Here is a 25,602-nt window from a genome sequence, read left to right as displayed (position 1 = left end):
GCAGGCTGCGGGAGGGCAGGGAGGCAGGGGAGATGGGATCCTCCAGGCACAGCAGGATCCAGTCCTGTAGGCAAATGGGCCGTACTGGGGTGGGCAACATGCAGGCAGCGTCATGCGAGTCTCAGAGCTTTGCCTCTGCCTTGAGCTGAGCAGACATGGCTGGAAAGCGTGCGCAGTGCCTGCACATCCTCACCACAGGCAGGGAGCATCTGGGAGACCAAGACCCTGGGCAAGGGGGAAAGCAGCCCCCCCAAACCCCCCAACCATGCATGCGAGTAGGGGCACATCCTGAAAGATCCCATTGCTTCAAAAAGCTGCAACCCCCCAGATTTCCAGCACAGGCCAATGTGGACTCAAGTTGCAGACCCTACTTAGATGTTTCATCTGAGAGCAGGGGAGGTGCAAAGACCTATGGGGCCTTCTGCAAGCCGGGCATGGAGCAGATTTCCCCCCCAGTTTGAGTGAGGGGGTTGAGACAGCCTCAGGGACAAAGGGGACATGGCTGCCTGAGCAGCACTGTCCCTCGCAGCCAGGCTGCACCAAAGAGCACTGGGGTAAATCCTCTAGACATGCGGGTGAAGCCACCCCGGCCTCACTGTTGTCCTCGGCGGGGGGGTCAGGGATGGATGAGTGTGATACAAATATGGAGACGGGACTGAACATGCCTGTTAGGGAACCGAACCGGGGGTCTCCAGGGAGGTGGGTGGCAGCTTCCATCCAGCCACTGCGTGGGTTAGTTTGTGGCCTCCTGCTGCTGGGCGCTTCGGGATCCCAGCTCCTCCGAAACTAGGGTATTTTAGGAGGTACGACTGCCACTAGCCGGGGATTAGGAGTGAGGAAGCGCAGTCACTAGGGCAGGCTCCCTGCAGCGGCATTTACCTTGTCGTGCTGGTGTTCCTCTATCTGCTTTTGGGTATTTTCCAGCTCTTGTAACAATGTGTTCTTTGAAAAACGAAACAAAAGAAAAGGGAACAAAAACAGGAAAGAAAAAGAGAGACCGTTTAGAAAACGGCCATGCAGCCTCCTGGGAACGGCCAGTGTGGAGCTGCTGTGTGGGCGGTGTGACGGATGCCTGGCAGGAGGGACAGCAATGGCTCCCTGATCTATTCCTCACCTACCTGCCTGTGAACTGGTCTTCTCTGCAGACCTCCTGCTCCTCAAGCAGGGCTGCCGTAGCTCAACTCCTGCCCCACACCGTGGCCAGGTCATGGCCATGGAGGGCAAGTGGTGATTAGAGATTTGGTGGGCAGGGCTTGAAGATTAGGAAACGCGTCTGAGAGGAGATCAACTTCTCAAGCAGCTGGATCAAGGGCAAAAATGTCCTCTACATCTAAGCTAGGGAATAGGCAGGGGGAAAAGAAGATGCGTTTGCAGCTGCCTGACCTCATGCTCTTTTTTGGGAGATGCTGGCAACCAAATAAGATCGTTTTTGCCTGTGGAAGACCTGGAGAAACAATCTGGGTGAGCCAGTGCCAGCAGCAGGCTGGGAAGCAGGTGATGCCCTTTTGCAATGTACCACCTCTCTGGTTGCTGCCACTTAATGGGGTGGGAATTTGTACTCGGCCTCATGTGTTGGGTCCTGCTCTTCACCCAGAGCTACTCAGACCTATCTGCTGAATGACTGGACATGCTGGCATAGCCAGATCTGGTTGGGGACAGGAGGTGCAGAGCAGCAGGGGAGACAGACCCAGCCCTGGAGGCATCAGCTGGGCGGTGCAACCCCTCTGTGCTGACTTACTAAAGGGAGCCTGGCCCTTGCAGGAACCCAGATAGAGGTGAATTATCAGTGCCTGGCCTCCCATTGGCACTGCGAGGTTGATCCTTGCTCTGAGCCACCTGCTGTCCCAGCTAACTGCATTCATGCTGGGGCAGCAGCAACTCCAGCTGGCTCCTCAAAGGAAAGCTCAGATCCCCAGAAGGAGCGGGGTGGGAGCTGGAAGGCTGCTCATGGACTCTGCCCAGGCATGGAGAAAGCAGATCAGTCTGGGCTTGGGGGGCTGGAAGGTTTCAAGGCAGCATGTGTAGGGGATGGGCAGGTGGCACAGGATGAACGCTGCATTTTCTCCTGCAAAATGCAGTACAGTTTTGCTCCAACAGCCGGGTGCAGGCTGCAGTCAAGGCTGCGCCAAAAGAGACACAGGGAAGCGAGGGAATGGAGCAGGACAAACCCGGGTGCTGCCGGAGATCAAAGGTGGTGGGGAGTGGGTCTTACCGGGCAAGGGCTGGCTAGAGGTGAGGGTATGATGCAGAGCACACTTCCCTGCACTCCCATCAGCCCCAGTGCCCGGCTGGCATACTGCATGTGATCATTCCTCCATCCCTGCACAGGTACTTCCAAAGCCCTGGGCTGTGGCTGGCTGAGGCTCCACACTGGAGGGGCTGCAGACCCCTCAACCCCCCGACAGCCCCCCAGAGGACCCCCTGCCCCCCAGTCACTACCTTCTCCTCCAAGGCTGCCATCCTCTCCTTGAGATGCAGCTGCAGCCGCTCATTGGACTCGCTTAGCAGACGGTCCACAGTGTCTGAGAGCCGCTTGTTGTGCTCCTCATTCATCTTCTCCCGCTGGCGGGCCTGCAACGGCAAACAGCGACCGGCCCCATCAGATCCAGCAGATCGGCTCCTCTGGCCACGTGGGGCTCAGTGCCCTCCTGCCATCCCATGCCTGCTGGTGGTGTCAGAGCTGACCCACCTGGCTCAGCTTTTGAGGACAAACCCACCCCTTACAGCACTGATCAGACCCTCTGTGGGGTTCTGCCAGTCTCAGCCATTTCCCAGCCAGGGATGAACAGGAGAGGACAGGATTCAAAGAGATCCTGCCTGCCTGACCCTTTGTGGTGTGTGCAGGTACCCAGCCACCAAGACAAGGGGGAGCCAAGGTCAGATCAGAACCTGCCAGGACTCCCCGATCCAGGCTGAGCAGCACTTACCCTGGCCAGCTCCTGGTTCTTCTCCTCTAGCTGACTCTCCAGCTGCCGGAGGTGCTCCTCGATGCTCCCGTGCCTCTCTTCTGCCTGGGAAAAGCAGAGCAGCCCTCTTGGATGACGCTCCCCAAAACCATGTGGGGTCCTCCTGCATCCTTCCCTCCATTTCTGCATCCTTATCCTTCTGTGGGATGCAGCACTCTCTCCCACTGTCTGCATCCCCACCATGGTTCACCCTGTGCTCTGCACCCAAAACAGCCCAGCTAGCAAGGTGATGGGAGAGGGAGAGATGCTCTGTGAGCAATCAGGCACCCGTTCCAGTGCCCAGGAAGGGTAGAGCTGGCCGTATCCACATCTCCCTCCAGGCCTGAACCTTCCCAGATCCACCCTGGGTCCTTCCTCTTCCTGCTCATCCCAGAGTGGTCCCAGGACAACCTGAAGGCTATCCACACTGACAGGACTATGCTAGCCTTGAAGAAAGGAGCTGTGGGGAGGGGGCAAACCCCATGCATGCAGGACACATTGAGAACTTTAGAAACAGCGCATTGTCCCTGCAGCCATGGGGAAGGCAGAGGACAGCAAAGCTCAGAGGCTGAGGAGGACAGTGGGGTGCCTTGGGCCTGCCAGGGGGTCCATCACTGCAGGGGCATGGCCAGACCTGCCTCTTCCTCTGGTTCCTGTGCTCCCTTTCTGGCTCTGGTCCCCAAACACCCTGCACACTTGCCTTGGTGAGTGCAGCAATGCGCTGGGCCAGCTCCGCTTCCACCTCAGGCAGCGTCTCTGCCTTCCGCATTGTCTGTTGCAGCTTCTGCTCCGCCAGCTCCAGCAGCTCCTGCAGGTGCCGGGCTTTCTCCTCACACTGTGGGACAGGGCAGGGTGGGTGCCTGGCACCAAGGCTTGCCCGCTTCTCCCATCCCCAGCACCCACTTCTCCCTCCCAAGTCCCTGCGGTGGTGGGGAGTCTTTGGGTCCAGCTTTGGTACCTGGCGGTGCAGGGACTCCTTGTTGGCCAGCTCGCTTTCCAGCTTGTCATTGAGGTCATGGATGGAGGTTGCTTCTCGCTGGGCTGCTAGGTAGCGTTTTTCCAGTGTGGTGATCCTCTCCTCCATGTCCTCTTTCTGAGCCAGGGCCTGGGGAAGTGATGGGACTGTCACATACTGGTCTATGTCTACCATTCCCACTGTGGGAATAATTGGGCCACCCAGCTCCTGCGAGCCTGGGTCACCCCTGAGCCCAAGCATGCAATGAAAACCCTGCTTCATACAGGGATGAGGGACAGCAAAGTGGGAGAGCGACAAAGTGAGAGTCAAGCAATCACAAGAAAACTTTCTAGCATGGACACAGCTCACTGCCCCAGGTCCGCAGCACACCCAGGTATCTTTGTGTCTGCTTACAACCTCAGGGAAGCCCTGCTGATGGACTTGGGGACAATCTCCCAAAGGCAGTGGCCTCTTTTGGGGAACACAGGCCTTCACCCTGCATACAACAGCAGTTACAATCCCTTCCCAGCCCAGAGCATGTGGAAGCTCCTGTGAATGTCTCTGCAACTGCAACAGGCTTGGCAGTGCGAGAGGACAGTGTCTAACCTCTCGGAGGTCCCTCTGGTACTTGCTGCTCATCTCCTCCGATTTGATCAGATCCTTCCTGGCGGTGCCCAGATCCTCCTCCAGCTCAGCGACGCTGGCAGCCAATGCAGAGATGCGCTCCTTGGCCTGGACCACTTCGAAATTCTGCTTCTCCAGGAGCTCCTGTAGCTCCACCACCCGTCCTGCCTCATCATCCGGGTGGACGGAGCCATTGGAGAGCCGCTGCAAGGCAGCAGAGAGGGAGGCGGATGCCGGGCTGCCCCAGAGCATAGGCTGGCATTGCCTGCAGCTATGCACTGGGGGAAGATGGCCCTGCTGGGACGCAGTGAGGTGGTGGGGATGGAGACATGGGGCTCTGGGACCCCTTGTCAACAGTCTCCGCTAGCCAAGGATGTGGCTTCTCACAGGCATGATGGAATAGGGATGGTTGAGGGCTTCCCAGAGCACCCCTGGGAAGCAGAGCCCCTAGGAACATCCAAGCAGGAGCACAAACTCCCCTCCACTCAGAAATGGCCTGTATCTACCGGGAATAGCATCTCCCAGGGGGTTGGACCAAGGGGAGAAGGAAAAAAGTTTTCAGCACCCTGGAGGCAGCAACAAGGGGGCTGGAGTAATGATGACCTCAGTGAGCACAGTCAGAGCAGGGGTTTCTGGGGCTCTCACCTTCCAGGGAAGCTTCTGTGCTGGCTCCTTGGGCTCCCTCTCATCCCGCTCACCCGCTGGGGCCTCCCGAGAAGCACCTTGCTGCAGAGCTGCCACCTGCATGACAAAGGGCTTAATTAATGAGAGAAAGCAGATGAGACCAGCTGGTCTTGTCAGCTGGTGAGACCAGCCCTGGTGCACCCAGGTCTGCAGATGGCTTCCTGCTGGAATCCTCCACCTTCATACTCATTAGTGCCTATAGCTGAGGAGGAACTGGAGGGATCGCGTGAAGAAGAGAGGGGAAGGCAGAGATGCTCTGAAGGCTCAGCACTGATGGAGGGTGGAGCCTGTATGTCTTGCATGGACAGAGCGGTGCTCACTACAGGCACACAAAGAGCCTGAGCCCCAGCAGTAAGGTTTTCCTGGTGAGCCCTTGGGGACCTGAGCCCTGCATCCCAGGACTCCTTTCCAACTCATTTCACTAGTGTGCAGCCAGACAGACTCCAAACCTGGTGCAGACATAAGCAGCAGGAGCAGGGGATAAACATTGACATCGCACCCTGCTCTGCTGGGGGAGGATGGGGAAAGTTCCCTGCAAGGTGACTGAAGGCCAGGCACTGCCTCCCCACTGAGCCTGGGGAAGTACCATGAGACATCCTGGGAACTGGAAAGGGGAGCAAAATTTGGCCAGGCAGAGGCTATAAGGGTGGCTCTTTCCTTTTGGCAGTAGTGGCAGGGCACAAACTTCCGATCTAACTGCCTAAAAGCAGGGTTAATATAATTCCAGGATGAAAAGGACTAGATGTTGGGGACAGCAAAGTCCCCGTGCCAGGGTCTCAGCAAGGAAGGAGATGGATGATCCAAGGTGAGGTGCTCAGAGCAGTGAGGTCTGGGTCTCTGCTGAGGCAGGGAAATCCCAAGCCACTCTCAGCCCCCTGAAATGATTCACATTCAGGTTGCTTTTGTCAGTGAAATGAATACCAAACAGTAGAACACAAGAAACCTTGCCTGTGAGACACAAGTTTTCAGCATATTTACAAGATTTCCTTAAATACAGACAATCCTTCATTTAAATAGCAATTTTAGAATAAAAGCCTTACATTAAAAATGCCTAAATGCCAATTCTCTGATTTGCCTGATCGTTTGAGGCTGGTATTTCAGAAAAATCAACATGAATTCATGAATGTAGCACAGAGCAGTCCCAGCCCAGTGGGCACCCCAGCAAGGGGCCAGGGTAGGCTGCCCAAATACCTTACCTGCCGGTGTGCATCCACAAGCTGCTCCTCCAAGGTTGCCACTCGCTCTAAGGCTGCTCGCAGGCGTTCCCTGACCTGCAGTTGTGTAAGAAAATGGGAAAGGCCATTATTTACCTGTTACGAGGGTGCCCAGGATCTAGGCAAGCTCCCAGCCCCTTTTGTCTGGCTGACATCCAGGTTCAGGTGGATTCACATCCAGGACACAGGCTCAGGGATGCTCCAGCCCATCGCCTGGGAGAGTGAAAGCATGTTGGAGAGGACAGCCTGGGCCAAGCTGACTCTTGGAGACCTATGGTCAGGACAGCTTGAAGACATCTTTTAGCAAAGGAGATGCTTGAGGTAAATGAATCAGGAGGAACAAGAGTTGTAAAGCAAAAGACTGAACCAGGGTGCCAAATGCCAGCGCTCACCACATGTGAGTAACCCGTGGAAGCAAGTTCCCCATCCTCGACAGCTTCAAACCCACAGCACCCACTTGGCAGCCCCACCAGTTCCTAAAATGAGGGTGTTGCAGATTTTGGATATCCAAGACCTTCCTCCTGAGGGACCCCATGTCACCACCCAGCTCAACAACAAAAAATGATGTCCAGCAGGAGGGAGAAGAAGGGTTGGGAGAAGGTCAGCTTTAAGCAGGGGATGCTCATGCAGCAAGCCAGGAGAGGTCCCAGCAGTCTGTCTCACCTTTTCATCTAGCGCCTTGTGATGCTCAAAGAGTGACTTCAGCGCCTTGAGCACCTCGACCTCACTGGAAACCCCGGACGGCGACTGGGCCTGACGCTTGACCACAGTCATCCTCAGGGACCGCTCATGCCTCGACACCAGGCACTCCAGGTGCTCCAGCAAGAGCTGCAAGAGGGCAAGCGTGAGGCTCTCACCACCCCTGGTCAATGCCGATATCAGCCCAGCAGCCTGCAGTGTCCCACATTTCTGAGGACTAAAAGCCAGAGACAAGGTTTTCTATGCTTACCCGGGTGTTATTGCGCTCAGCTTTCAGCTCCGAGATCTCCTCTTCCCTCTCCAGGAGCTGCTCCCGGCACGCACTGAGCTCCCGTGTCAGCGTTGCAAACTCCTGCAGAAATCAGAGCATAGCCATGAGCAGGGAGAGTGGGGTGGAGACTGGAGACAGAGCCAGTATTCTGGCCCCACTGCTGGGACCTCACGTGCAGAGCATTTCCCATCCAAACCCAACCGGGGAGAGACGGCGACACCAAGGGGAACATCGAGAAATTGGTGGAGAAGCACAGCCAGGCTGCGAGGCGATCTATTCCTGGCTTGCCTGAATGGTTTGGACTAGGAGAATGCAGGATCCCAATATTTATCCATTTGGTCTGGTGTCCAATGACACAAGAAACTCCTCTACAGCTCCAGAGGCACTCGATGGTATTTACAGCATTCCAGTCAAGGCCACCAGCATGCTCCCATCTCCACTGCCCCCTTGATGCAACCCAGCAGAGCACCCACCTTGGAGCATCCCATCAGGCTAAAACTCACCACAAAGCTGCAGCTGGCCAGGATGAGTCCCCTGGCCCTCAGCCTTTGCCATGGCTTCAGAACTGGATATCATCCAAAATCTCCTTCTGAAGGAAAGAGCAAGATCTGCCCCAGTCCAGCATGTAGGGTCCCACCAAGCTTCTTATGGGCACCCTTGAGCCCCAAGCCCCAGCTGAGGGAGATGGGGCAGAGCAGGAGATGTGGCAGCTGCCACCAGTCCTTGCTGCAGTTACCACTCCAGGGAGGTGACATCCAGCAAGGAAGAGCTGTGCACAGAGCAATGCCAAAGTAGAGCTGAAAAGGCAGCACATCCTTTGGGATATGATGGGCTTCTCAGAAACAGAGCAACTGCACTTGTGGCTGTGTCAGAGGGGGAAAGAAATTCGCTCTGGAGTTCCTAGGATGCAGGAGAAATCCAGGCTCCTGGGTTAGCTCAGGAGCACTCTCCCATTGCTCCCAGTTGCTCTTTTAATCACCAAGTGGTGGCAGGACGAAGCAACATTTTGCAGCTGAAATTTCTTGGGGTGAAAAACGCAAATGTGGAAACGCTTCATGAATTTACACCAGTTTCACAGTGTTGTTAAGAAGAACTTAAAAAGGAAAATGGTTTCAGAAGAGGCTGGGAAGGATTTGATCGAGCATTAACAAACCCAATTTTGACTGGGGGCTGAGAGCTGTTTTACAGCATGAAATTCTCTTTCACTTTAATTTTCAAGTTAAACAAATAAAACCCCTTCAAACTGAAGCAAAATGTTGAGGCTTAGGTTGAATCAAATGCTCTGCTCAGCTCAAAGTGAAATCTCTTGCAACAGCTGACATCCCTCCAAGAAATCAAGAGCTTTTTAATCTCTGTTTGTCCCAGCTAGATTTTCTCTCTCCCTTTCCACCCCAAACTGCTCACACCAGTGTGGTTTTTAGCGTGGGGTTGGTGGGGAAAGTGGTGTCACTGGTGATGCTGAGATCCCACAGTGGGACAGAGACTGAGCATGCCACAATGTGGAGGAAGGGAAAAAGCAATCGCAGAGGCCGAAGTCAGTCGTGATCCCAATAAACAGCTGCTTTTCTGCCCATCACTATGCCTCAGGGCTGCTGTCACCTGACATCCCTGCTCCAGCATCTCCGCAGGGCCTGAGTCCCCCAGCTCCTTTCCAGACCCACTCCTGCCCTGTTGCTTCCCCAAGGACCACTCCAGCCCTGGGGTCATCCCTGTCCCCATCACTTGTCCCAAAATCGATTGAAGCACTCCAAACCTCCATTACCAGCCTCTGCCATGCCCAGGCACCATCCTGTGCTTGCTCTCGGGACCATCCCATAGACCCCCAAAGTGCAGCGAGCCCCACTGCAGAGCCAGTTTCCCCAGGAGACCGCTGTGCTGGCCAAGCCTTTCCTGGAGCCACGCTCTCCCAGCCAGTGGGGATTATGGCTTGGCACAGCCCAGCAGCACACACACGTGTGTGCGCACCACCGGGTTATGCAAGCACTACGCACAAGAGTGAGCAGCTCGCGAGCATCCCTGCGGATTATATCAGCACTGGGACTTCCTGCTCACCAGCGTTGGGCAGAAAGTGTGCGAAAGCGGCAGCAGGAGGTGCCAAATTAGGTGCCCGTGCATCACTGGTTGTTTCAGATTTAGGGACGTGTCACTTCCCCAGTCCCTCAATACACCAAGAGACAGGCAACAAGGCTGAAGGAGCTCAGCAAAAGCACCCTCACAGCCGTGACAGCCTCAAGAATGTCTTTCAGCAGCCCAAGCTGTAACAGTGGGTGACACATCGGCTGTGGACTCTCTCTCAGCACTGGGGCAGGGACCAAGCAGATCCAAAGCCCGCAGATCTGCAAAGGGTGGAAACCTCTTGCTCTGCTCCATGGCTGAGAGGGAAAACAGGGGCTGTGGACATGGATGCTCTCCTTGCTGGGGTGAGCAGCGTGGGATGGATGGGACAAGGCATTGGAGGCAGCAAGGGAAGAGAGATGCCATGCTGGGGACGGTGGTGGCCAGCGCTCAGCTCTCCTCACCCTGCATTGCCTGCATGGCCCACCCGGGCTGGCCAAGCTGTACAGATTGTGCCTGCAATCAGGCTTTCATCCTGAAAGGCAAGGAGATTAAAAGAGAGAGAAAATCCACTGGAGAGAGACAGACTGCCCCCACCCCGGCCAGCCCAATGCAGTGCACTGGTCAGCAGGTCAAAGCATGGTGGTGGCTCCACTCCAGGCACAGCACAAAACTTCTGCCCAAACCTATCCCACGGGGTGCTCCTCTCTGAGCACTCCACCCTGCCAGGAATGGCTGGCCAGATCCTGTGCTGCGCGCCCCAGAGAGGCTGTCAGGCCTGGAGCATCCTATGAGAAATAAGAGAGACCACGATAACTGTCCTCCCTTGGGGAAAGGCTGCAAAAAGGAGCATTTGTCACCAAAAATAGCAACACCCCTGCAGCAAGACAGGACAGCAGTAAGGGTGAGCCGAGTACACAGGGCTGGGGGCACTTGCAAGCCTGATTTGATGCCTTGGGAATAAAAAAAGAGGAATACAACACTCCAGCACCCGCCTGTATCTACCTCCATCAGCCCCAGCTGTGCCCAACATCTGCCTCCTTGCTTCTGGGACACTGGCAGGCACCAGGTGAGTTTGGGGACCATGATGACAAACTGTCCCCAGCTCCCAGCTGCAGTGTCACATTGTGGAGTACAGCTTTCACCCCCATTCACAGGTATGCTATTGCCCTAGGTCCCAGCAAAGTGGTGATAAAGAGGATCTGGGTGATTTTCCTCTGCCCTGGACATGGCCAGGAACCTTCCAGGAGACGCAGAGGCCTCTGCCCCTGGCTCTGATAAGCTCTCAAACTAAGCAGGGACACCTATAAATGGATTAGAAAGTGAAGGAGAGGTGCCTGATCTGCAATCAAAGGATGGATGATGAGACACAGCTCTGGGAGTCCTCAGGAGCCCTACAGGAAGCCCAGCAGCCTGGGAAGTGGCTAATTTGGATTAAAACCAAACCACCCGAAGTGCACCTGCCTGGGCTCAGCCCCAAGCCCCAAGGTGGGAGGGAGCAGGGTGGACGGACGCTCTTTTCACCATCAAAGCAGGGATAGAGACCCAGAGCACCACACAAGGTATTGAAATGAGGCTTTTCGGTCAGCACCAGGCACGTTCAGGGTTCAGGGTCTTCCCCCTTGGCTGCATCAATAGGGAAGTCACAGGGAAGAGCTGGAGGGAGGCCAGAAATAAGCTACACAGAGACAGCTGGAGAGCAAGGATGGGTTTAGGAAGCTCAGGGAGAGAAGGCTCATAGCATGAAAAAGCTGAAATGCAAAAGTCCTCAGCCCAGAGCCATCTTCTGCCTCTCCCTGTGCCATCTGCAGCACAGACAAGGATGCAGTGAGACTGCACCAAAGTGAGCAAAATTCCCCCGTTTGTGGCAGGAACGCAGCCGCTGCTCCAACGCATCCGAGCCTTGGGAACAAACTGGCTCCAGCTGTGGGATTAATGGCATTTTAAAGCCCCTAATTGGAGTGATTGCTCCTGATGGGCCAGGCATGTGAAGGAGGGTGATGCGGGAAGGATATCTCTGGCAGAGGGTGATGCAAGAATGATGCCTGCACCGCACTGCTGACTTGGCACCTGAGGGGTGCAGCCCCATCCGTCCGTCTACCCACAGTGGGAGTTGGCAGACCACTCACCCCAGTTTCTCCTTGTTGTCCCAACAGCAGTGCAGAATTACAAGAAAGCCCTAAGTCACAGTCGAAGGGATAAACACGACCCTGAGCAGTGTGTAGCATGGGATTACAAAGATTAAATCCTACTGGGTAAACTCAGGGCTTCGACCGTCACCCATCCTCAGCACTGGGCAGTGTGTGGCATGTTCTGGACCTCTCAGCTACAGCACCATGACTCTGTGGGGACCATCCATGCAGAACTGGTGTCCTCCCTTCTCAACAGGCAGACATGATGTGTATTTCCACCCAGGATTGCTTGGAGAGGAGCATTGTACAGCTGAGCAAGCAAGAATTCAACATCTCAGTACCCTGGTCTTGTGGGAGCACAACCGGCTCCAATAGTTCATCACTGAGCCACCAGATCCCTCCACCCTTCCCCAAAATCTTGAGACATGTTAAAGGTCTTGTTCAGTGGGTGTTTTCCCTCCACCTGGAGCTGCTGAGGTTCCTATTTTAATGCTGCTTTTTGCAGGTGTTAACTCCAGATATATTTTTAAGTTAAATGGGAGGAATTTGGGGTGATTATCTGATGCCAGGACCTCCCCCAGCTCCTGGGGGACCTCCAGAGATCTTGGGGAGTCTTAGGGGGTCTGGCTACCCCAAAAAGCCCAGTTCTCAACTCCTCAGGCAGCTCCAAGAGGCAGCAAATGCACAGCAGAGCAGTGCCTGGAAGGAAGAACTGCAGGAGGTTTTTGTGGCCATTGGTAGCCCTCAGCACAGCAGCCCCTGTGAAATTTGGGAGCCTGTTCTCCCCCTGGCACAGCTGGGGACCAGGCACTCTTGCCAAATCCCCAAGCCCTGGCAGGACAGGGACTCCTGCCATCCCACACAGGATCCTGCACCAGGAAGACATCTGGATACACCTGGAGCCCTGCATGTTGCATCCCTGGGTGGTATGTACACCCAGGAGAGCAGAGGAGAAACCAAGCTGAGTGGCCAGGCAGGAGGGAGCTGGCAGCCGTGCCAGGGTCCCCGGGGCTGCTGAGAGCACCCGGACCCTGGTCAGGGCTTGGTCCTCGGCTGCAAACCCCCTGCACAAGCAGGGAAGGCAGAGGGATTGGAGCTGAGAGCTTTCAGCCCGATTAAGTCACATTCAGCACTCCCATATGAATAAATAAATCATGTAAGAAGCATTAAGGCAGCTTACGCTCCTCAGGAAATTGCCCTGGAGTTCTGCCTTTTGGGGGCTGAGGGATACCCCTATGGATTAAGGGGGGGATGGCTTGGCCATGTGGCAACCAAGCCCCACAAAGGCAAGGGGGAATGGGAGCTACAGGCAGGAACATCCCTGGAGCATCCCTGCCTGCCCCATGCAGGGGTTTGCTCCAGACAACAAACACATCCCCTGCCTGCCTCATGTGTGGGTCTACGCCAGACACATGTTCCCTGCCTGCCCCATCAAAGGCTCTGCTGGCACTCTGGACCCTGTGACAATGCAGTGACATCCAGCTGCCACTGTGCTCTGAAAAGATGCGGAGCACCACGGCTCCCAGCCGCCATCTATCCCACCCTCCCCAGGCAGCATGTCCTCCGTACAGCTAGAGCCTGGCTCTTCCGTAGACTGGGAAAGGGCTGTCAGCCTTGTGGGTGACCACTGATGAGCCTGGGTGCCCAACCCTGCCACCCAAAAGGATTTCTTCAAGCAATCCAGCTTGAATCCCATGCCAATGGGGTCTGACATATTGCAGTAAGCTCCTGGGCAAAAGGGCACACAGAGGAAGAAGAAGATAGGACAGACCCGTGGAATGCCCCCATGCAGTGCCCTGGGGAAGAGACCGGCCGCGTCCCGCTTACCTGGTACATGCACATGCTGGGATTAATCCCATTGGGCAGGTGAGTGCCTTTGGGTTTGCTCCCCGTGTTCATGCCGAGCCCTCATCTCCTGTGAGGACAGCTAGTGCAGTCCCAAGGGTGAGCGGCACAGTGGGCTTTAGGGGCCGCCGTGCCCGGGCACAGAGCCCCAGTGCCCGCGCAGGGGCAGGCAGGGCAGTGGAAGGCAGCGGGAGCTCAGGGCAATTCCCCATCTGCCACCTGCCCTGATCACATCCCTCACAGGGGCAGGGGGCAGGAGGCAGCCCTGGCTGAACCGGGGCACCCAGCAGGCTTGTGGGTGCAGCGCTCCAACCGAGCCCCTTTGCACTGACCCAGTTTGCTCCGTCTGCACACCGCCCCTGCCGAGGCACCGAGGACCCCTTATTGGAGCAGGAGTGGAGACTAAATCCGCGTGGTCCCTTAATCCGAGGCGGCTGTGGTGGGGCGGGCAGTGTGTGCTCAGGGTGACCTGACTTGCTCTCTCCAGTGCACGCTGGCAGGGAAGCTGGGAGCAGAGGGGAGGAGAGTTGCCGGTGCATGCGAGGTGGTGGTGGTCCTGCCTGCACCCAGCACTTGGGTACAGCTCAGCACATCCCCAAGGACAGGGAGCAACTCATCCACGGGGACCCCAGGAGCTCCCAGGGAAGCACTGCCGGGTTTTTTGCTTTCAGCAGCCTGGGCAGAGCCAGGGCCAGCCCAGCTCTGTGCATGGAGACACAGGCTGCCTTGCTCCTGAGCTGCCTTCCCCTGTCCAGAGCGGATAATGGATGCCGAGAGCCGGCCAGCCAGCAGACCAAGCTCTGTCCTGGCTTGTGCCACCAGTTCTGATCCATTAGTTATTTCCTGTCTCCCTAGGGTGCCCCAAACCCAGCACCCAGGCAGGGAAGATCTGAGGTCTCAGCACCATCACAGTCAGAACAGGTATAAACATTTGAAGCCTCCTGCTTCCCCTGCCTGGTGCACTCCTCTCCACAACACACCCACAATGGAGCAGTGCAAAAGCCTCCCAAATCCTGCTCGCCCCAAGTCTGGGCCCTGGGACACCGCGTGCTGCCCCATGAGACTCTGCAGGGAAGGCGGGCAGCTCGGATCCACCCTGCACAGCCCTGTGACACTGATCCACCTCATCCTCCTCTGACCTGAGCATCTTTCTTCGTGGAGGCCAAGCTCAAGTCCAGGTCTCTGGTGTACCTGGATTGGGTCCTGCAGGTGGATGAGCTGGGAGCAGAGCAACACCAGAAACACCAGCAGAGCCATGGCAAGCCCTGATTTCCCTATGTCCTGGGCTACTCACTGAGCACAGACCTCTGGCAGCTCCCCCACCCACTGCCTATCTGCTCCAGCTCAGGGAACAAACTGGCCCATTGCAATGTCCCAGTCCCCACTCTGCCCCCAGCCTCCCATGTCAGGACCAAGCTCAAGACAAAGAAAGTCCGATCACCCCACCGGGCAGTGGGGCTGATGGAAAGGAGCTCTCCTGCTGAGGGAAGGGGCAGAGAGGGGGGGGCTTCAGCACTGGGGAAAGAACATGGTTAATGTCCTCATTTGGGGACTCTGTAAGTGCCAGTGTGGACTCATGAAACTGAGGCCTTTCTGACATCCCAAGGAGCTGGCCGGAGGCAGCAAGCCAGATCTGCTACCCAAAATGTGCCATCTGCTCCCCAAGCACTGTTCCCCAATGGGTAAGTGTGGGCTCTGCATCTGCCTCACTGTTGCCCTTGGGCATCCTCAGGAGATTTTGCCCCTTCTCCATACCCATTCTCCTGTGTAACGGAGGGGATTACAGTCTCACACCTCCCCACAGGGACTCACAGACAACAAGGGGTACAGAGAAGGGGAGATGCCCAAGGTGGTTGTGGCTTGGCCTTGGGAGAACCTATGGGTTTTACTATTGGCATGAGATGCAAAACATCCAGCAGCATCAATGCTATCACACCTGGTACCTTTCTAAATGCATGATCTCAAAATCACATCCAAGTGGCTGATCACCCTTGTATGCCTCATTTAAGGCTCACAATCATCCCAGGGCCAGATCTTTACCTGTGGGAGTGCTGAGTTGAGTTGCCTCTGGAGCTGGTCACGTTCCCGTAGGGTCTCCTGCAAGCGGCTCTGGGTGACAGAGAGCGTCTCACGGGTCTCCCGCAGGGTGTCCAGCAGCTTGTCCCTCTCATCCAGCATGTTCACCATCAGCTGCTCAAAGTCGGCATCCGCCTCAGAGCCCTGTGGGGGACCCAGAGGGTCCCCCTCGCTGATGGTGGGCATCACCTCACACATCATGGCGGAGTGTGACAGGTGGGCAAGTGTCCTGAAGGTGCCCAGTGGGGCAGGCAGTGGGTGCTGTTGAGCTGCAGGGCCCTGATCACATTGCTACAGGCTCCCACGGGTCAGGGGAATCAGCACAGGAGGGGACAACGGGGTGGTGAAGGTGGAGGGAATACCCCATCACTTCTTGGGTACTAAGCAGAAGCTGGCATCACTCCGGCAGGGACAGAGGGACCTCCTTGGCACCGACAAGGCCCTCGTAGTCTTAAATCACTCCAGTCAGCTGCCTGTCACTGCCAGGGTCCCTTGTGTCACCTCTCTGACGCCTTTCGGAGGGGCTGCAGCATCAGTGAGCCACAGGGGTGTTCAGAGGCAGACAAAGTGACCCCTGAGGACTCGTTCCAATGGGAAGCCCAAGCTGGCAGCAGCACAGGGAGGGCGTGGGAGATATTTGGGCTGTTTGGGCATGCTGAGGAGTCTGGTGATGGTGGGCTGTTCTCCCCAAGGCTGGATGAGATGGTCACAACTGATGTGGGAACATGTCTCCGTTTGGCATCACAGCTCTTCAAACACACAGCGGTGACCTACAGGAGAGGGGACAAAGATCAGATCCCTCCTGCTGCCCCCAAAATGCCCAGGGCATCTGCCCAGCACCCTTTGCCCCCCATCAAACCCTGGTAGATTGCAACAGGTGGGCTCAGGACTCACAGTAATGGGATTCAGCCCTGGGGTCATGTGGGCACCCTCCACTCACCTCCACTTCTGCAAGGGGACAAACCATGGGCAAGATGAGTCGAGCAGCAAAACATGATGTAGCAAGCTTGGGGTGAGAGTCACCGGTCTAATCCTCATTATAGGGCAGTCCTCCTTAAGTTTTTAAACCTTTACAACAGATACAATGCTTGAGGACAGGTCCCAATATCCTTATATCACTCTCCTTTCAAACCAGCATATGCACACAGACAAAAAGGACCTGCACGCCATCATGGGCCAGATCAGCCTGTTCTGGCCCTTTGGACTGGAATAAAAGCTCATGTCTCAAACAGCTCGGCAGCACAGCGGGGCATTTCTCCCCAGTTCAAAGGCAGTGTGTGTAAGGAGATGCTTTTGTGCACACCCAGACGTGCAGACACATATTGCCAGGGCCAGGGGAACCATAGCTCCGTTCTTGGGATGACATTGGCTCATCAGCTGATGGGAAGTTTGACACAAAAAACCCTCTAAAAATAGAGAAGCTCTGGCAAAACCACCAGCCCCTCAATGTGTATGCAGCACTTTATGCTGAAAGCTGGCTCCTGCATGCCAGGGACGTGGGGCTGGACTGACCCGCAGGTAGCTGTCTGACTTCCTCCCCTTTACGGATTTGTCACATTCCTCAAGTGGAATAAAATCTGTTATGGGCCTGTAATGCTGTCGTGGTCCTTCGAGGCTTGTTCATGCTCCTTTCCTGGCTGTTGGGATGTGGATGACCAGGATAATTGTGCATTGTGGACATCCATCCCCACAGCTTCCCTGCAAAAAGGAGGCTGGTAGAGGAAAAGGCATAGAGTGAGGAACCATTCCAATCCCCTGCTCTCCTTGGGTTGAGTTGGACATGAGCCTCATCCCCGTAATTAAGCAGGTAAAATGTTGTACAGTCCTCCCTCCCCGATTAGCAGTCCCAGTGGTACCCACACATGAACGTGGCCATGCTGCCAGCCTCCTCGGAGGGCAGACGCCCTCCCTCCCCAGGCTGCAGGGAGAGCTGGGGCCAAGAACAGCCAATACCAGCCTTACCCCAGGGCTAAGCTCTATTAATTTGGGTGCAAAGCCCAAATGAGGTGACTTTCATGCACCATTTTGCCACTGTACCTCTGCTTGTGGGATGAGCGTGGAGCAAGGATGTCCACACTGTGGAAAGCCAGATGGCCTCTTGATCACGATGTCAATGGCAAAATCAGCCACGTGGCCACATCCCTACCCCAGCTGCTGGCAAGGTACTGAATGAATTAGTAGGTGAATTAAGAGATATCAATCAAGGCAGGGAGGGAAGAGCCCTGCAGCCACTCAGGGAAGAGAAATGCTGCAGGGAATGGCCAAGACATAAATCTGACAGGAGCAATGATGGGATGGAAATTTATCCCAGCTGCAAAGGAGAGACTCACTTACCACGAGGAGACTCCACAGACCCCAGTCCCGGCAGAGCAGTGGTGCCTCCCCACACCCCATGGAGGTATTCCAAGGGGCTGAACCCACACAGTGCAGGAGGCAGCGCAGATTTACCCTAGGCATCACCCAAGGGCTAATTTTCTTTTTGCTTCCCCCATGGTTGAGCTTGCGCACAGGTGGCTGGGGCAGTTTAGGTAAACCCATGCGCTACTTTGCTTCACTGCAACCTGCTCCTGTGCACAGCTATATCCTGTTACATGTGTTATATGCTATATATGCTGGAGGGTGTCCAGAGAAGGGCAACAGAGCTGGGGAAGGGGCTGGAGCACAAGTCTGCTTGTCTTCTGCACCTGCTGCCTTCAAGCCTTTTGGAGCAGGAAGTGTGTTCAGCGAGCAACAGGCATGGGCAAGCATGCAGGGGTGTGCACACACCAGGGGCATGCACATGTGCAGCAATATCCATGCATGCAGGGATGTGCACATGAGTAGGAATGTGCATGGGTGCAGGGATGTGCAGGAACACATGCAGGAAGCTCCTGCCCAGGGTCAGCTCCCCTCAACACAAGCATCTTCTCATTTCTGTACCACCTCAAACCTTGGGATTTTCTTTGTTCTCCAAAAGCAACAGAGAATCACCCATTCCCACACATCTCTTCCCCTGGGAGCCCAGCTGCAGCTGCACACACAAAGATGCTGTCCCTGCAGAGCGCAGCTCAGCATTTCCTAAGCAGACCTCCATGTCCAACCGGTCACTTTTAAGGACCTTGAGGATGTCAGTGCGGACAACACTCCGAGCACATCACACACTTTGCTGGTGATTTTACAGCAGTGAGGGCAGACTGAAAGCAGCCCTTCGGCACTGGATGTCGGAGAGGTCCGAGCTTGCTCGCAATTAGCAGCAAAACACCGCCTGTGAATCTCAACCTTTCAACTGTGTTTGGTAAAACTACATAAATGTTACTGCCTGAGTTTAGAGGGCCTTAACTGATGGGATAATCATTGGGTAGAGGAGTGAGGATGTGAGGAGACAGCTGGTGAGCTGAGAAAACAGACACTGTGCAGCTCTAGCCCTTTGCTGAGTATTTTTAGTCCCGCAGGGCTGCCAGGCACAGACTTGCTGGAAGCAGGTTTGTTGCCAGTGAAAACGTGCTTGCTTTACTATACCCCCCCAGCCAAACGATGCTTTCCCCACTCTTTGAGATGGAAAACAGAACAGTCACGCACTGCCTGCTTGGAGAGGCCGGTTTGCAATGATGGTGCCCAGACATGGAGCAGCTCATGGAAAGCAGAGGAGTTTTTTTTGCCCTTGAGCTGATTATTTGCTCGGCATGACTCCGTAGCAAGCCTGTGGGATATGCTCAGTCCCAGGGAGCACCCCAGCTTTCCCTTTTCCACCAGAGCGAGAAGCATACCCAGCATTTATCCACACACAAAACCGCCTGTGCATTGAGGCAGAGACAGGCTTGCATTTTTTCCTCTGAACAGCTTCACTCTCATCTCAGCCCTGACAAGAGAAACTAAAAAACCTCCACGGCTCTGTCAGCAAGATCATCACCCCAGCAGGCAGCTGGCAAAGAGGGTTTAACGCACACCTTGGAGGCAACAAGCTCATGGAGATTGATCATCCCATAAAAACGTCAGTTTGATCTCTTCTGCTCCTAGAAAATCCTCATCAGCTGCCTAACCTGGCCTCAAAAGAGCAGCACAGTCAGTGCAGCAGAGCCCACACCAGTACCCATTGCTTGCAGCTCACCAGCATGAGGACAGCTTCCCCTCCACCAAACCAGTCGAAGACGGGGTCCCAGCATCCTCCACTGACCCCTTCCCAGCCAGACCCAAGAGGAAGAAGGAGGGTGATGCCCTTCTGCTGTTGTTTTTTCCTTGCAGGACTTCTTTTTTTACCTTTTCTTTGCGATGCTCTGTTGAAAATGATTACATGGACAGGCTGTAAAAGTCTTGTATCCTGACATTTCCAGTGTTTCTGCAGAGAGCACCATGTCCTGGCATAAGTCCTTCCCACCCTCGTTGAAGTCAGACACCACCTTGGAGCAGCCAGGACATGTTGAGCCACCAAATCCCCATGGTCTGCCCCGGGGAAGGTCAGTCCTGACCCATCAAGCTGTGAGACAGCTTGTGGATGGCAGAGCAGGAACATCCTCAGCATCTCCACCAACCCACAGGGCCCGCTTTCCATTTTACCCTTGGTGGGAGATGTGGTAATTAGAGGCTGAGAAAACAGAAATTATTCCTGCGCACAAGACAAAGAGGGTGCTGAAGTGCCTTGGCTCAACAGTGGGAATTGCCGTTTTTAAGTGCAGAGCCTAGAAACGGAAATTTTCACCTGCGACAAGTCTTGGAGATGCCTTGGCCACATGCTCATGCGGGCCACCGGCTGAGATTTCACCTCCCCAAGGTGCTTCTGCCCTGCAACCACAGGACAGCTGCTGCTTGTGCCACGGCGTCTAGATGGGGCTTATCTGCATTGGAGATAGCCAGCTGAGCTCCACGTGTGCCAGGAGCTCCTCACATCCCTCTCTAAAGCCCCATAGACCCCGAGGGCCTCTCTCCATCCTTCCTTTCCTCCCTCTATCCCTATGTTTGGGCACAGACCCTTATCTATATACTCTACAGGTTTTTTACAGTTTTACAAGCCTGGATCTGAGCAGCCCCATCTGCAAACTCAAGCACCCTGGCTTCTCCACTCTGGGCAATCCACAGGGAAAAAGCTGCATTTTGATAAGAAAACCAATTGGCAGATACAGCCTCATCCCAGCATCTCTCCAGAGTCCTTACATTACTCCCAGGATGTACTGTGGCCTCTGGAGACCTCCAGTCCCCTGAGAAGGATAAGGAAGATCCAATTTACCATGGGGCCCATATGGTGATGGTGCCTCCACATTCCCTAATGCAGCCCCGCCAACGGCAGGGTACCGCACAGATGGTACCTGGCTGATGCCAGAGACAACCCGTGGCCAGGACACCCAGGGATAATAAGGGAAATGAGGTATTCTAGATAGAAGTAAAGTGCCAATTTTTAGCAGCAAATGATCACATACTAAAGGGTAAGATGGATTCACAGAGGGAGAATCACCGCTGCAGAGAACTGTGCTATGGATGTGATTGAGACCTGAGAAAAGATGTAGTGGTGCCTCTTCTCTCATCCAGGCCTGGGAAGTCACCTGGGGTCCCCACACCCACAGCAATGTGTCCTTTGCTCCCCAGGGGACAATGCCCAACTTGTCCCTTGCTGGAGATGCAACCCTGGAAGGACAGGACATTTGGGCAGTGTCTCCAGGTTTTGGACCTGTCTCAGAGGTGGCAGGGAAGCAGCGGGTGCACCTGAAGCATGGGGAAAGAGGAGACTGCAAGCAACAAGAGACAGCTACTCCCAGTATCTTACCTTAATGGGCACGCTTCTGCCCCAAAGGCTTGCTCCAAAACCAAAAAGCGGTTCCCATCCTCAGCCCTTGCTTGCTCCAAGGCACTAAGCCAGAGGAGAAACCAGGAGGAAAAATGTCCAGATCTGGCTGTTTCTTTGCAGGGAGAAGTAAAGTGTTAGTATTCAACCGATATTTATACTTCCCAGTGGGAGGGGAGGCATTACACACAACTTCCAGTGGGTATTTTCAGAAAGCCACCTGCTCCTCGCCATTGTGCAGAAACACAATTGTTCCACAACAAAAAGCTTGTCAGACGATGAGCTGAAATCTCTGTCGGGTCCTCCAGCGCAGATATGGGGTGCATAGTGTGGAGGATGGTGAACACCCCTAACAGAGGTTGGCACCTAACTTTGTCACGTATACCATTTTACAGGACCGTGACACCCCTTGGAAAATGTTGTATCAGTCATGTTATGGTTCCTGACTCAGTTTCCCTGTTTCCAAAATGTGCTACGTGTCCTCAACTGACCCCAGAGAAAGGGACGATCTCAAATGCAAGGAGGAATCTGGCATGGCAAGGTTCTGCTGGGGTAAAGACACATCAACACACAACCCCCCTGCCTTGGCACTTTGGGGTGACATGACAGACAGGGATGAGCCTTGGAGGGGTTCCAAAGCAGATGATCTGTCTGACAAGTGGGAACCCAAAGCCTGGCCCAGAGACTCAGCAAGCCCAGGCACACCTTTATCTCTGGGTTTGCAACAGACAAAAACACAACAAAGAGGAGAGAGGACAACAGGTCTGAAGTTGCTGCTAAACCCACGAGGATCCCAGTGTGGCCAGGAGCTCATGTGGGAGCACAGCAAGCATGCTGGTGAAGCAAGGGAACATGGTCACTGTAACAAGCCCATGAGCTGGACTTCACCCCGCTGCAGACCTGCCCCAGCAGGCAGAAGGGGTTACCCCAAACCATTAGAAACACAAACCAAATCCCTCAAATCCTGTCACCACAATCCCGCCCCAGTCACCTGCACCGATACTGTTTTGTAGCGGATTTCTACAGAAGTCCAGCAGCACTGCTGACACGACAAGGAAACAGCGATTCCTTCAATGGGTGAGTGGTTGGGAAACCACTTTGTGCTGTGAGCCGGACTCCCTGGAAGGGAGGAGAAGGATGTGTCTGATGCATGACACTGAGCTCACATCCCTCTTCCAGGATGTGGTCTGCACTCAGATCTATCCACGGAGACAAGAAGGGGTATTAACAGCAACCGACCCGACACAAAAAAGCCACAACACTGGTTACAATCATTTCCTTTTTCAATAGCTGGTCCACTTGCCATCCCTGTACATGCACGTGGCTGTTTCGTCCTTTTTTTCTATAACTTTGCAACCAAACCCTATGTCCTTTGCTCTGTTAGGACAAAGCCTTTGATTTCTGCCTCTTTCAAGGTTAGTTTAAACAAGCAGCAGAGGCAAATGCAATTGCCACAGCTCTTCTGGAAGCAGCATGTCAAGGTTAACTAGTCCCTAGAAGAATCTCCAAGCTAAGCTGAGCACTGTGATCCCAGAAATTAGGCTGGTTTCCAGCCCAAGGTGGATGCAGACTCCTTTGAGAGGGGACGGCACAGAGAAGCAGTCCACAACTGGGGGGAGAAAATCATGTGCTTGTCACAGAGGCGGCATTGTTGCAGAAGCCCCCTCACCTTTGGGAAAGTGAGGGTTTGTGCCTCAGTTTCCCCAATAGCAGGGCATAACCTCAACCATCGCTGAGAGTCAGAGGATGGCTGGTGATTTTCCATGATTTCACTTGAGGTTTTGCCAGGGGTACATCCCTCCCACCCCATGACACTTTTGATAAAGAGTTATTTCATCTGGGAGCCTAACGCCCTGGAGCCGGGAGCCCTCCTCCTCACTGACAAACCAGTCCCTGCCCTGCTTTAGTCACACACTGTGAGCACTTGCTGGTGCTAATTTATTCAGTGATGGGGGAAGTGTCACCAGCACGCAGGGGGGCTGCTGAAATCTGCACTGTGGGTGCACCCGAACCCTGTGAAAAGATGCAGAGGTGCCTCTTCACCCACCCCAGCCCTGGTACCCACACTACAGCAGGCAGCTTGGGCTTCTGTGCCCAGCCCAGGGAACACACAAGGCTGCTGCCTGTAAAGAAATCCCACAGCCAACACCATGTGCATCCTAATGCAGTGGCTGCTCGCCCTAAGCAGCTTGCATGCCTCATCTGCCCAAGATTCAGGGTTTCCACCACATCGCCCAGCTTGCTGGCATCTCTTTCACACCCAGGAACATCATCCGCACCCTAAGCACGGCCCTCCGTGCAACGAGCCTCAGCAACAATAACTGCTCCCACATATCAGCTACACACCTGCCCATTTCCCATTATAAAATTTGGACACCAGCTCCATGAGTGGTGGAAAGGGAAAGCAGCTCAGCGACCTCCCCAGGACCCAGCGTAGCACCTCACTCCCTGCCCCGCTCAGGCAGGTGTTAAGCATTTTGCCACTATCATTCACTGGACCACAGATTTTGAGTGGTGTTGAGGAAAAGCCCAGGGAGGTAATTTGGGGAGCCAAAGAGGCAGACTGGGCTTTCAGTGTGAAATTTGGGAAGTATTAGAGGGCGTTCACAGCCACAGAGGACAGACCAGGAAAATGCCTAGTGCTGCTGGCTCCAGTCTGGACCATGGCAGGCTTGGGAACACATTTCTGCATCACACTTAGAGTGGTTTCACAGCCAACACAACCTGAAAGGGAAAAATAATGGTCCTGGAGCATGACCCGTGCCATGGGGGGGCCTCCAGAGCTCTGCAACACACCATCAACCACTTTAGCACACAAGCAGAGATAAAGGCGGTAAGACCTGCACCCCAAGCCTGCCTCATGCTCCCCATCCCACCTGCAAGCAATTCAGGGACTCTCCAGATGCAGCAGGACATTGCTTTCCTCCGTACTCCCAAAACACCGGAGGTTTTAGTCCTTCCTATTCAACAAGAGCAGTGACATCTTGGCTTGGGCATTAGATGATCCCAGCCAGGGGCAACTTAGATGGTTTTGGTAATTCAAGAGATGGGGTGGAGTGGGGTGTGTGTCCCCCTTGTATTCATCCCTTCTGCTTTCCCTTTATTGTGCTAAGTAACTTTAGCAAGGTATTTAATCCCTTTTCTGATGGCACTGCTAATTACTAAACAGCTGCAGACATGCCCTGGTGAGGAGCAGGATACCAGCGTGACTCTCAGCTCTGTGCAGCCAGGCTCTCAGGATGTTCGGGCCAGATCCAGCACCAGAACAGCTCTGCAATATTCATGGGGAAAAAAACCTCAGACATACTCCATGCATCTCCACTCCTGCTGGGACACGTGGGTGGATGGGATCTCTGAGCTGTGGCTGCTCAGCTCTCTAGGGCAAGGCAGGATTGCAGGGTTAAATCCCCACCTGGTTGAAACCTGCTCTTCTTCCCAATCATCCTCATGCCGAGGATAACCACAACCTTCCCTGGCCAAGTCATGGTCCTTTGGCATCTTGTCTGTCCCCCCACATGGTTTGGAAGGGGTGGATGAAGCTGGCAGAGGAGAACAGAAGACAGGACTGGTGTCAGTAAGGAGCATGCAGAGATGGAGACAAACTCCAGCACAGCTCCCATGCACCCCCAAGCCAGGCTGGAATAACCCTGTTGCCACTCACACGGTGCCTGTGCCCATCAGGACCCAGGCAGCCGGGTGCCAGCTCCCGGCGTCTCATCCCTATGGTTCATGGCGAGTGACAGGACATGGCATGGCATAAGCAGCCATACAGGGACATCTGAGGACAGTGACATTTAAAAGGTGGCCAGGGGCAAGGCACAGACACTAGAGCTCTGTCTGCTTCTGCCTAACCCACATCCAGCAAGTCCACTTATTCAACCCACCCTCCTCGTTATGCACAGTTAGCCACACAGCCTCCAGCCAGAGCAGCAGGAAAGCGCCAAGTGCCAGCCTTGGTCAGACAGTGCTGCAGAAAGGCTTCTCCTGCATTTGTCTTGCATTTTTAAGGCTTGTTTCTTGCAAGAAGGAGGTTCTGGTGATGATTCTGCCCCTGCACATCCTCAAACACCAAGAAGCAGAAGACTATGTTCCCAGCTCACTGCGCGAGTGAGGCGGAGGTCCTGAAGATGATGTGCTTTGAGAACTGAGTTGAGAAGGAAAATAGAAGTTGTCTCCTTTCAGGAGAATGGTGGAATTAGTCGACCATCTGGAGCTTATTCCTCCTAGATGTAGTCCACAAGGAAGACAAAAGGGATATTTAAGTCCAGTTCCCTCCAGAGATCCCAAGTACTGGAGGAGATTGGGAAGAACAAATCAAGCTTTTTGTGAATGTCACGAGCTGTGTTAGAC

The 25,602-nt window shown here is 54.7% G+C and overlaps 1 protein-coding gene across 16 annotated transcripts in view; it reads right to left on the bottom strand.

Annotated features, from left to right (window-relative positions):
• The window catches only part of PPFIA4 (PTPRF interacting protein alpha 4), a 57,599-nt gene that overhangs the window by 16,258 nt on the left and 15,739 nt on the right, over positions 1 to 25,602 (bottom strand). For 11 of the 16 annotated variants that reach the window (XM_055819919.1, XM_055819921.1, XM_055819922.1 and 8 more), the window contains exons 2-13: positions 21,235 to 21,367; positions 15,465 to 16,270; positions 7,372 to 7,473; positions 7,086 to 7,250; positions 6,405 to 6,479; positions 5,170 to 5,265; positions 4,507 to 4,728; positions 3,904 to 4,050; positions 3,642 to 3,780; positions 2,928 to 3,007; positions 2,440 to 2,571; positions 880 to 942 (exon numbers count right to left, since the gene is read on the bottom strand). In XM_055819919.1, coding sequence (XP_055675894.1) covers positions 880 to 942; positions 2,440 to 2,571; positions 2,928 to 3,007; positions 3,642 to 3,780; positions 3,904 to 4,050; positions 4,507 to 4,728; positions 5,170 to 5,265; positions 6,405 to 6,479; positions 7,086 to 7,250; positions 7,372 to 7,473; positions 15,465 to 15,701 — 1,458 coding nt within the window. In that variant the 5' untranslated portion in view covers positions 15,702 to 16,270; positions 21,235 to 21,367. Of the gene's footprint in view, positions 1 to 879; positions 943 to 2,439; positions 2,572 to 2,927; positions 3,008 to 3,641; positions 3,781 to 3,903; positions 4,051 to 4,506; positions 4,729 to 5,169; positions 5,266 to 6,404; positions 6,480 to 7,085; positions 7,251 to 7,371; positions 7,474 to 13,406; positions 13,823 to 15,464; positions 16,271 to 21,234; positions 21,368 to 25,602 lie in introns of those variants that run through there. The other 5 variants (XM_055819928.1, XM_055819933.1, XM_055819934.1 and 2 more) reach the window with 3 other exon arrangements.

This window comes from Falco peregrinus, chromosome 16 (genome assembly GCF_023634155.1).
Source record: "Falco peregrinus isolate bFalPer1 chromosome 16, bFalPer1.pri, whole genome shotgun sequence".
Taxonomy (NCBI): domain Eukaryota; kingdom Metazoa; phylum Chordata; class Aves; order Falconiformes; family Falconidae; genus Falco; species Falco peregrinus.
This window is presented reverse-complemented; position numbering and strand designations above follow the sequence as displayed.